This window comes from Sciurus vulgaris (genome assembly GCF_902686455.1).
Source record: "Sciurus vulgaris genome assembly, chromosome: 6".
NCBI classification, from domain to species: domain Eukaryota; kingdom Metazoa; phylum Chordata; class Mammalia; order Rodentia; family Sciuridae; genus Sciurus; species Sciurus vulgaris.
The window spans coordinates 126,414,351-126,427,087 of record NC_136466.1 but is presented as its reverse complement, the minus strand read 5'-3'; the positions used below and the strand labels follow the sequence as shown (position 1 = coordinate 126,427,087).

General features: G+C 35.9%; 1 protein-coding gene across 4 annotated transcripts in view; it reads left to right on the top strand.

Moving 5' to 3' along the window:
• Nucleotides 1-12,737, top strand: part of MAP3K1 (mitogen-activated protein kinase kinase kinase 1) — a 75,427-nt gene that overhangs the window by 31,627 nt on the left and 31,063 nt on the right. For all 4 annotated transcript variants that reach the window (XR_013764700.1, XM_079145255.1, XM_079145254.1 and 1 more), the window contains exons 2-3: nt 8,928-9,078; nt 12,118-12,318. Coding sequence is in view for 3 of the 4 variants with exons in the window: in XM_079145254.1 (XP_079001380.1) it covers nt 8,928-9,078; nt 12,118-12,318 (352 nt within the window). In the remaining variant the exon portion in view is untranslated. The remainder of the gene's footprint in view (nt 1-8,927; nt 9,079-12,117; nt 12,319-12,737) is intronic.

Genomic DNA, 12,737 nt, shown 5'->3' with positions numbered 1-12,737 from the left:
GCCAGGGCTGAGGATAGAGCAGCGTGACCATGACAGATGGCCTGGCCAAGAACTGCCCTGCAGGGGCAGTGGTGTTGGGAGTCCCGGTCTACTTCTGCAGCCTAGTGTGAGCTCTCGTTAGGTGTATGCGTCGTCCTCATGTAGACGGTTCCCAGCCCTGTGTTTGTCAAGTAGCACAAAAGGGGAATTCTTGAAAGAAAATACACATTTAGACAAATACTGTAAAAAATGAGCATCCTTTTCCTTGCTTATTGATGTTTGTTCAACAATTAAGGAAGAGGATGCTCAGGACATGCCATTTTTTTTCTCAAAAGGTTTACTAAAGGTTCTTCGTCCGCCATCAAGGACACAGCAAAGAAAGAAGTAAACTGAAATTTTTAGCAATGAGTAGCAAAAGAGTACAGGCTCCTGTGGGGTTTTTGTTGAAATGAACAAATGGGAAATTAGACCATATTGATCTCAAACTCTCTCAGAAGACATTGGCTCTCAGATAATTGTTTGTATCAAACCCAACAGATTTTCTGAGTTCCTGGGTGAGAAGATGTGAATAGAAGTAGAAGTATAGAGGCAACTACTTTGATGAGTGGGAAAAAATATTTTGAGAAATATTTCAGTTTAAGAAGTAAATATTCAAGAGACGGCCAATGATTTTACAATTCATTTGTTTTGTCTATCACTGATAGTGGAATAGTACTTTTTTTCTGTCTCTAAGGTTTTTATACATTTCATGAGATGACAAATCTTACAAAAGTGGCACTCATATTTCTATCCATTTCTGACCATTTTCCTACTTGTCTACATAAATATTACCAACAGAAATTTTATTAGGTCACAATTTCTGACAAGTCAGCGAGTGACACTGAACCTGAGATTTTAGGTTCCTACAGAATTGACAATTTGGTTTCACTTTAACTGATTTTTTTTTTTCTCTTATGCCCATACAGGAGAGGTGTTAACCTAAAAAGATATCTGCCCTCACATCTTACTTTTTTTCCTCAGTTGATATTTTAAAAACATAATCTTACCTGAACTCAAATTGCTAGTCTTCCAGGATTTTCATATTATTATAAACTAACTTGATTACTAACTTGATTTGTCCTTTTTAGTTTTCCTTAATATTCTAACAGTCATCTTCTAGTCTTAACTGTCTCTGCATAGCTATGTCACCCCCACCCCAATTTCTGATGTCTTTTTATTTGACTTTTCTCTCTTATCTTTTCCTCCTGGCAAGTCTTCTGTTTCAGTTTGACGTTTGTTCAACCTGTGAATACATATGATTGTTCTCAAGACTTAGCAGTATACATACTGGTCTGAATTTGTTGTTGTTTATATTCATCTATTATACATTTAGAAGGAAGAGTTATTCTTTTTCTAGATTTGGATAGAACATTCCAATTCCATTGTTTAGTGATACCATCAGTTGTACATATTAGATTCGTTGTGGTACATTAATAACTTGAATGATAGTTTTTAACAGAATCTTCAGTTACATTTCTGAGAGACATGGGTATATTGAGGTAACACTTCAGCCAAGATTTTGAATTCCTGCTTATTTTCTTTCTGGGACTATGTAGTTGTAAAGAGATGATTTATAAAATCTTCAAATTGTGCCATTTTTTATTTATCTGATTTTGAACTCAGGGTATACAGCCCTTTTGTTTTTAACTTTTATTTATTTATTTTCATTAACTTTTTTTTGACAGTGATTTTTTTTAAATTCTTTTCATACATGTATATAAGGTAATGATTATTGTCTCACAATCTACCATCCTCCTGCCTGCCCACCCCACCATCCCCTCACTTCCCTCTGTACAATGAGAAGTTCTTTCATTCTTCCCTACCCACCCCCCACTATGGATCAGCATCCACTTATGAGAGAAAATATTTGGTCTTGATTTTTTGGGATTGGCTTATTTCACATAGCATGATACTCTCCAGTTCTATCCATTTACCTGCAGATGCCATAATTTCATTCTTCTTTGAGGCTGAGTAATATTCCATTGTGTGTATATTCCACATTTTCTTTATCCATTCCTCTGTTGAAGGGCACCTAGGTTGGTTCCATATTTTAGCTATTGTGAATTGGGCTGCTATAAACATTGATGTGACTGTGTGACTGTAGTATGCTGATTTTAAGTCCTTTGGATGTGAACCCAGGAGTTGGATAGCTGGGTCAAATGGTGGTTCCATTCCAAGTTTTCTGAGGAATCTCCATACTGATTTCCAAAGTGGTTTCACTAATCTGTAGTCCCACCAGCAATGTATTATTACACTTTTTATTGCTTGTATTCTTGATAATTACTATTCTGACTAGAGTGAGATGAAATCTTAGAGCAATTTTGATTTGCATTTCTCTAACTGTAAGAGATGATGAACATTTTTTCATATATTTGTTGATCAATTTTATTTCTTCTTCTGTAAAGTGTCTGTTCAGTTCCTTAGCCCATTTAAAGATTGGGTTATTTGTTTTCTGGTGTTAAGTTTTTTGAGTTCTTTATGTGTCTTGGAGATTACTGCTCTATTTGAGGTGCATGTGGAAAAGATTTTTTCCCATCAAATACAGCCCTTTTAGTTTATAACATTTACTTGTGTGTAAGCATGGCCACATAAAAGTCTAGCCTTGATGTTTTAATAAATATATCAGTAACTTTGGAGAATATTAAAATAGATCCAAAATGTTTGCATGTTAATTTTACAGGTTTACTTTTGCTTCAAGGGAATTTTTCAAAATCCTATTTAAATATTCCTATGAATATATGTGATCAAGAAAAGTATGTTTTAATCATAAAATATTCTTAAGTAGATTTCAAAAAAATATAACCTATTAGACAAACTAAAATCTTTTTTTAATTTTTTTTTTTAGTTGTAAATGGGCACAATGCCTTTATTTATTTTTATGTGGTGCTGAGGATTGAACCCAGTACCTCACACATGCTAAGCAAGCGCTGTCCCATTGAGCTACAGCCCCAGCCCTAAAATCTTTTTCTCAATAACATGCCCTGTACTCATTATAACAGTTCCCTAGTCTGTAGTTGGCAATAGTTTATGTGCATATTATTTTGTAGGTTTAATAGTGTCTGAAATTTGTATCAGAGTTTAATTACCAGTAATAATTTACTTAGCAATTCCTTGGAGTTTATTCTGTATTCTTTAGAATGTCAGTTGCTTAAAATATATTCATACATTTCTAACTTAAGAACACATAGTATAGGAAAACTATACAGTTAAAATACAGATTTACTTGTTTTCTCCTAAAGGGAGACTTGGGCAAGTAGTTAACTCCATAGACTAGGTCCAAGGCAATTGACTGAAAGAAAAAAAAAAGAGAGAGAGAGAGAGAGAGAGATAAATCCATGCAGAGTTGCTAACCTTAAGAGCGGTGTGATATTGACTAGTAACTCTGCCTTTTATAAATTCCTTTGTACTATATTTGCATGGTGATTGTTAAGCCAGACTTACACATATTACTTACTAATTTAGAAGTTGGAAAACCCTTTGAATATCCTCTTTGTTCTCCGTGAAGTTGTTTGCATGATCCCAAAGGCACTAATTGGTGGTAGGAGTTACAGGTTGTTAAGGGCTGTGTGTGTCCATCATGTGTGATATTGCCTAGATCTTCGTTGATTAGAAGTGATAACATACTGGCACCTGTTGCTCCCAGTACTGGGTTGGTTGCTGCAGGACAGGACAGGGAAAGGTCCTGCTCTCAAAGCACTTACTCTTTCCTCTCTAGGTTGACTAGTGAATGGGTTTTTGCAGTGTGATTGTCCATTATTTTGGTTTAATTTTTGTTAATTTCATACATAGTCTTTGTATTTCCATACTCTTTTACTTTACAGAAATCCTGCAATTCTTGGTGGGGATTACTTTAAATTTTAAAACTCAAAATGGAGTAATATTTTAATAGAAACTAATCTATGATTTCAGATAAATGAATTTATAGTATGTATATGATAATTTAGAATATTTTATAAATGTGAATCAATCAAAATCACTGAGGAGGTACAAAATTGATTATGACCATTGTATATAATTACGTTCTTTATTATTTTGCTTCATATTATTTGATGTTTTGTGGTTAATCAGAACAGGAGATTTTTGAGAGGGAACTCTGTATCTGTACCCCTCAAAGGACTAAATAGAGAGGTTTGCAAGCAATACTAGAAATGGTGTCCCTTATAAAGATTTCTGGTGTAGAGTCAGCATATCATAAGACTAATTATACTGTGCTATACCCACATTAAGATATCAACAGGTTTTTTGTTTGTTGTTGTTGTTGTTGTGCTGAGAAGCTGTTTACTCTATGGGGAGAAAGTAGACTTACTTTTCATAAATAAATGAAAAGTACTTTTCATAAATAAATTGTGCCATCATTAACTCTCAGAGTCAAGCATCACTGAGTAACCTGGAATAAAATTTTTGGGGAACTAATTTTATAATGTGAGCCATTTCGATATACTGTTATTTCTTATGTAAACTTCTCTGTATTGTAAGTGTTGCATTTTATAAAGGTGGCAGTGGTTTTATCTTATCCGTCTTGCTCAGAAGGAGGAAAAGACTGACAACCAATGACAGTGTATCTCTGCAGAAAGTGTCTTACTGGAAAACAGAATTGTCCCAGTACTGAGATACAGAGTTATGCTCTTGTTTTTGTTTTCCTATGTGCAAGTGCCTTACAACTAGGTCAGCAGATTTCAAGTACTTGTAAATACTCATTTTCATTTTGTCCTATAGGTGAAAGAGACAGTGAAGGCTCTCAGATCTGAGTTTAAATCCTGTATTTTTTTACATATAGACTTTATCACCTGGAACATGTGACTTAACTTCCCTTGTCTTTTCTGTGCAATGGAATAGTAAGAGTCTTGTCTCATGAGAATTGACTGAGTTAGCATGGTGCCCTGTCCGTGGTAGGGGGTTGCTGGCCCTTTTGTCTTGTGACAGTGTTCCCGCTCTTGCCTGAGTCATTCCTCCTTTAGCCCTTTTCCTGGAAACTCACATAAAGGGTGTCATAGTGGACTAGTATTGATTTGGGAGTTAGCTCCTCCCTTGCTCTCCTCTCTCCTGAATAACAAAGCTCATAAGTTTGGTAGTATATGAGTTGCTGCTGGTAAGAGGACTTCACAGGTGACTCTGAATTGTTCCTGCCCCAAGTAATCTAGTGTATTTTGAGGGTTCCTTGAGATTCTTTGGCCATCCTGAGAATCAAGATTTTTCTCTGGGTATAGTTACCCAGAATCAAGACTTAGGGAAATCTTTATTTATGCTGAGGTTAAATTCTATTACTTTCCAAAAAGGTTGTTTTTTTTTTTTTTTTTTTTTTTTTTTTTTGATCACTATAGTCATAGTTGCTCCTATTATAACAGAATTTTTCTAATAATGAACATAATTAATGTGCTTCTTTAATTTGGGTAGTAAAATGGTCATATCATAAACTCTTATTAAAGCTTACTTGTATGATTATCATTAGACATCAGCACAGATGTCTGCTGAGGTTTTAATAACAAGTCAGACTTGGCTGTTCACTATCATAGCAATGAAGAGCACATGCTCTAGTGTCATACATATAGGGGTTTGAATCCTGGTCCTGGTACTTCTTACCTGCTGTGCAACCCAGCCTTTCCAAGCCTCAGATGGTAATGACTTCATAGGATTGTTTGGAGGAAGAAGAAAGTTCATATATACTCCTAGCACCTTGTCTGGCATGTAACTTTTAACCCTTTCTGTTATGATATAATCTGGCAATTATTTCTCACTTTCACTGGATGTTGACTAATGTGATATTTCCTTGCTAGAGATGAATCATTTAAGAAATAACTTTTTTAAAAAAATTATAGTGGACTTGGTAGGATTCCATTTTCAGGTGTTACTGAGTGTCTTCTGTGTGCCAGGCATTTACAGAACTAGTATTTTAGGCTCTTTGGGATTGCCTAGAACAGAGATGTGTTACGGTGTATTTCATTCCAAAGTAAATAATCCACAAAGGCATTTCCTCCTTTGCAGTGTGTGCATATGGCCCCTAAAAACTAGACATTCATTGCCCAGGTGATATACAGGTAGCTCTAGTTGTCCAGTAACACATGAAAGTACCCAGGAACAACTCTTATATTTACTTTTATTGCCTTTCCATTGCTAACTACATCATCTTCTGACATAGATTTCTGTTCACCCTGATGAGGCAGGGTTGGAGACACTTTGCAAATTGCAATGAGCACTTTAAAGGAAAAGTACATGGGCTGTGAATGAATAGAACTGGGAATTACTAATTGAGACTAGGAAGGTCTCTAAAGAAGTTGAGGAAAAACCTAAATAGAATGGATAGAAAGTTGGATAGAAAGTGAGAAGGAGGCAGAGTGAGAAACAGCCTCTTCAGAAGCCCTGAACAGGCAGGATCCTGGGGTCCTTGAGACAGTGAAAGAAGCAGGAGAGTGGGGTTTGTGCCTGAGAGACAGACATTGAGGTGGGGCCATGGTGCAGAGCCTCAGAGAGCCTGTCTTGCCTTTGGGCTTTTAGTCTGACTACAGGGGGAATCTGGCAGAGAATTTTAATGGGAAAGTGAGCATGGAGTCTCTGGTAGATTGAACAGGAGTAAGAGTCCAAGAGAGGACATCCTCTTAGAAATCTGTGTTGCTAGTTCCGACCAGATATGTCTGATATAACAGCTCCACCTGGGGAGTGCAAGTGGAAGATACATATCCTTGAAGAAAATTTGCCAGTATTATCCCAAGTCTTAATTTATACACATTTTGACCCATCAATTCCATTTCCAGGCATTTAAAGAAAAAAATGTCATGTGCAAAAATTTAGCTGCTAATATGCACATCCCTATTGTTTATAATACAAACTTATTTTAAAAGATTATAGTATTTTTAAACAAGTGGAAAATAAAAAGTAAATCATTGCAGACTCGTAATGAGACCACACCATCCAGTCCTCTGGCTATCTGGGTGGGTGCCAGGAAGAGAGGTGCTGAAAAATGAAAATGCAGAATTGGGGTGAGACCCTCCCTCTCCCCAGCTGGAGGAAAAAACAGAATTAATGAGAAGAGATCCTCCTGAAACAAATTTGGAAGAGGGGAGACATGTAGTCTTAGAGGGATGAGTTTTAGGAAAAACGTTTCAACCCCATCTCACCTCCCGTCCCGTGTTCTGTTTCCCCTGCCTCTCCCTTCCTCATTCTCCCTCTCTCCTCTCCTGTCTTCTTCCCTTCCCTCCCATTTCTCTCTGTTTTTATCCCTTCCTCTTAACTTTCTCCTACATATACCCATAACATTTTTATAATATCACCAGAGCATGAAAAAAGCCAAATAATTCTAAGTAAATGAGATAACCTTTCTTCACAAAAGATAAAGACAACTATTTTTTTCCCATCTCACGTTCATTTATGCTATATGACAGTTTTTCTGTGTGACAGAAATATTTTACTATATGGTCTTAATGTCCATTTGCCAGATTCAACTCAAATGTTATATGTTCTTTGTGTTCCTAAAAATATCTAGACCAGTCTCTGACAGTTAAGACGTTGGTTCCCACTCCTCTACAATGTTGTTGCGCCATTGAAACCTGTTAAACATTTCCTTTTTAGTGCCTGTTTATTTCATTTTAACTAGATGTTTTTGCTGGTTCTTTGAAGATATTACTTCAAAGTTGTGATTAACTGGAAAATTCCTAAAGGAGTTTGAATTTGACTTTTTACTTAGCTTACATTTATTATCTTTGGTATTTCCATATTTTCCTTTTCCTATCAGTATTTTTTAAAAAATCAGTATTCTCCAGCTTTATTGACTTTCCAAAATAGTTATTAAAGGTAGCATAGTATTTTAAAAATTGTTACTTCTCCCAGAGTACAGTTGCTTTAACTGTTTCTTTATGAACCAGGTTTTTTTGAATCTATGCATATTACGTTTGTGTATATATATGCACACGTATAGATATGATTTTTTTTTCTGAGAATGACACTTTGCCTATGAAGTTTTGTAGAACTAACTCTCAAAAGTTCCTAGCTTAGAAGTTATTTTGGTAACTCCATATTATTTTATGAAGTAAAGGTCAAAATGTTTATACCAAGTAATTTTTGCTCTTTAGGTATGGAGTACCCAAGAGCTTTGTTACAGAATTTCTATTTTTTTAAGGAAAATACAAACTTAATAATATAGCCTTTAAAACATTATTTGGATTATAGAAGATCAATTTAAGTTTCTAGTTAAATATTTAGTTAATTTCAGAACTAAATACATGAGTATACCTATCAGATTCTGTCTATGGTGACATAAATTATTAGAAATCCTGGGGTAAAGGGTAGTTAAGATACCCTTCCTTATAAAGAACCAATAAATAAATAACAAAAACGGGAGAAAAAGATACCTTCGTAAATACTTTTCTGTCATTTACATGAGTGTGTTAGGGTGGTGGAATTAGAAGCAGTGCAGTCTTTATGAGTGTGTTTGTTAAGGCAATGTTAATGCTTAGGATCCATTTGGGTAACTATCTGAGGCATCATTAAATTCATGTTATCAGGCAATATTCAACACTTTCCACTTTGTAAGTTGAATAACACAGTAGTATATAATTTGTACTATTTTCATTCCTTGCTTAAATCATTCAGGACTTGTAGCAATTTTTTTTTCTTTTTCTTTTCTTTTTTTTTTTTTTTTTTGGTACCAGGTATTGAACTGAGGGGCACTTGACACTGAGCCACATCCCGGCCCTATTTTGTATTTGGTTAGAGACAAGGCCTCACTGAGTTGGTCTCACTAAGTTGCTTAACTCCTCTTTGTTGCTGAGGCTGGCTTTGAACTCAGGATCCTCCTGTCTCCACCTCCCAAAGTCTTTGGTTACATGTTCACTGAAGGTATGAAACAGAACCTTACTGTCTTAGAAATTATTTCTCCAATATAAAAATTCTCCTTTTCATTTCTCCCTCTGTTTTAGTCGTGAGATGGAGAGTAAGGAAACTCTCAAAGGCTTGCACAAGATGGACGATCGCCCAGAGGAAAGAATGATCAGGGAGAAACTAAAGGCCACCTGTATGCCAGCCTGGAAGCACGAATGGTTGGAAAGGAGAAACAGGAGAGGTCCTGTGGTGAGTGACTGGGATTACCTGCTCTGAAGCATAGAAGGAAATGGAAAATTAAGCATAAATAGATTCCCTTACAAGCTTTCTTTTTCTTCTTTATTTTAAATGCAGTAGTTTTATTTGCTTGCTACTCTGGCCACTTGAAACAAATCATAACTAAAACTATGCTAATTGAGAAGCCGTTGGAGAAACTTAACTGTTTGGTGGAGTGCTAAATGCTTAAAGCAACACTGCCCTCTAATGTCAGTATCTAGAATCCGTTTATTGGAGCAGTTTTTTTCAATTTACTTTGGATGTTTTATCTCTAAAATAGGATGCAAGGTTCTTAATTCCAGAAGTCTTCTAAGAAAGCAGAAAAACTAAATAGACACAAGGGGTTTAAGATAAATGAAAACTTTATGGGGTTTGCTAAAAGAAAACCTAGGTTCATAGATTAGGAAAGTTAGAGATACTCTATTCAGAGTATGAAGATAGCATTATGAAACATGATTCTTCATTTTTATAAAGGAAGAAATTGATCCCAATTGTTACAGTGTCCTAGCACTAGTCTACCAGCAAGTTTTTATGTTTTTTCTTTATTAACAAAAATAGCAGCATAAGAGTCATATAATCTTGGGCGGGGGGTCTAAACTACACCCCTGTCAAATATCTAGCCTCACTTTCATTTCACACCTGTTTAAATTTAAATTTAAACATAAAAGTAAAAATATAGTCCTTCAGTCTCACTAGCCATATTTCAAATGCTCAATGACCACATATGGCTAGTAGCTGCCATTAGGCAGTGCAGTTACAGAGCATTTCTGTCACCTCAGGACTGTTAGAGGTCTAGCACTGACTAGAGTTAGACATCTCAGTAGCTAACCCCTAAGGCTGTGGACACCCCTCATCACTGAGCATCAGCTGTTACTTGTATTCTGCCTACTGGTTCTAATTCTGTCCCGTGGACCTAATACAGAATAAGTCTGCCCTTCACCTGCCAGCGTTTTTTGACTACCATGGTGCCCATGAGTTATTTCCTTCCAGCTAAAACTAGTACATTTCTTACATTTCTTCTTCACATGAGACATGGGGGAAACCCCTCACCATTTTAGAGGTCAGCGGATGAAAAATCAAGACTTTGTCTTAGACAGTAGAGAGTTTTATTGAAACTTACAGAAGGTGGCAGTTAGAGGGACAGATTTCTACTCAGTCAGTATAAAGCACTTTCAAACAATTAAAGGCTTGTGAAGTTAGAATGTGCTGTTTTCTGAGCTCTTTGAGTTAGAGGTGTTCAAACAGAGCCTAACCCTTTCGAGAAAACCATAGAGCAGAAATCACAACTTTTTAAAGAGGAGCCAACCATTTGTCCTTTGTTATGCATGAATTAACATTTTCCAGTTTTCTAAAACCAAATTTTGTTTTTTCTGTCTACTTTTCAGCAAATACTTAAATACCTTGTCTGTGTATGTAGAACAAGAGTGAAGAGGGAAGAGGTGTATAGAATAAGACACCTAACACATCATCCCTAAGCTTAATTACCTCATCCTTCAGATTACATATTACCCTTAAGAAGTTAACTGTCTCTGGGCATGGTGGGGCACACTGAGGCAGAAGGATCTTGAGTTCAAAACCAACCTCAGCAAAAGCGAGCCAGGTGCTAAGCAACTCAGTGAGATCCTGTCTCTAAGTAAAATACAAAATTGGGCTGGGGATGTGGCTCAGTGGTGGAGTGCCCCTGAGTTCAATCCTTGGTAAAGCACCCCACCTCCACACACACACACACAAAAAAAAGTTAACTATCAACTTGAGAAATCCGGTTTTATTTTTGTTATGTCTTATGTAAGTTATATTCTATGCTTCTTGAAACGTAAGACATAAATATTTTGAAATGGGAAACTAAGGCTTATACACAATAAATAAAGTAATGCATGAGATATCACAAAGTACTTGTGACTAGGTGCTAATGTGTGGAATGTGCAGAATAACAGTAAGGACTTAAGAAAGAGAAAGAATGTCAAGCTGTAGCATTAAGGAACATTCCACAAAAAGTAGGATTTTTAACCATGCCTTAAAAATGGATGAGTTTTCAACTGTAGAGAGGGAAAAGAGGGGGGAAGGGATAACAGAATGAATAAAACACCATAACCCTATGTAAATGTATGATTATACAAATGGTATGCCTCTACTTCATGTATAACCAGAGAAACAAGTTGTACCCCATTTGTTTATAATGTAAATTGAACAATAAAAAAAAAAAGATGAGTTTTTTTCATTTAATGGTGTGCTGCCTGGGACATTGCATGTTGGAGAGGAGGATCTAGATGAGAACGAGTGGAACACAGAGTGAGGGAAGGTCAGGCAAGGTCAGTAGGACAGTGACTGTGGAGAGGAGTAATAGGAAGACCCGAAGGTTTGGCCGTCTATTTACAGCTAGGGTCATTTTGAGAGCCTTAAGTATTTAAAAAAAAAAAAAAAAGTAGGTCTTTTAAACTGCTTTCTGCTTGAGAGATTCTTCAAGATTCTGACTTCTTTTGGTTTTCTGAGATATATTTCTAAACTATTATGAAATATAATGGCTTAAAAAAATAAAGGGCAAGATGGTTTAATAGTCATTAGATATTTTTGATTACTTAAAATCATGCTGAGTTTTTAAGATCCTTCATTTTTCTAAAATAAATGAAAAAGTCCTCATTCATTGAGTAAATTAACTATAGAAGTTATATGTGCCTCTTTTTCACATTTGTTAGCTAACTTTTGATTACTGATTTCAAATATTGAATGAATTAGAGCATGTAATAACAGTACCATTTCTAAAATGATATACAAAAACATTTTAACTAGTTAAACCATAAGTGACTGGCATTTGTGTAAGTAAAAATAGTCTTTAACATTAATGGTTTAAAGTAATACCAAATTAAAAAAATAAAGTAATACCAAATAAAATGTGGTGTATTGTCTGGCATATTTGTATAATCTCATTAAGTTAACTTCCTCGTCTGTGATGTTCAAGTACATTTATCTTTTATGTTTTTGAGTAATCGAAATGTTGGAACACTTTTTATTCAGGTGGTAAAACCAATCCCTATTAAAGGAGATGGATCTGAAATAAGTAACTTGGCAGCTGAATCCCAAGGAGAGGTCCAGGCAAGTGCTGCTTCTCCAGCTCCCAAAGGCCGTCGGAGTCCATCTCCTGGTAGCTCCCCATCTGGTCGCACCGTGAAATCGGAATCTCCAGGAGTAAGGAGAAAAAGAGTTTCCCCAGTGCCTGTAAGTCAACGTTTTGGCGAATATGTTAGCTTCTGTCATTTCTAGTCTGATTTATAACAGAAAATGTTGCCCATCCAGCCGTTAGAATTTCAAAGTATGATCTAGACACTCATGGCGGGAGTGGGGGGGGGGGGGGGGTCCTGAGACCTCCTCTGAGAGTCCGTTAGGCCAAACACTAATTTTGTAATAAAACTACATGTCTTTTGCATCTTTCACTGCACTGGTAATTTTAGTGGGTAAAACTTTAGGTGACTTCACCTGAATTAAGGCTGACAACAGAATTTGTCTTTATTACCATATATTGACCATTAAAAGAAAAAGAGCCACTTTTACTTAAGAATGCTTTTGACAAAGAAATTAATTTTATTAGGTCTCAACTCTTACTAAATGCACACCTTTTAAATATTCTGTGATGAAAT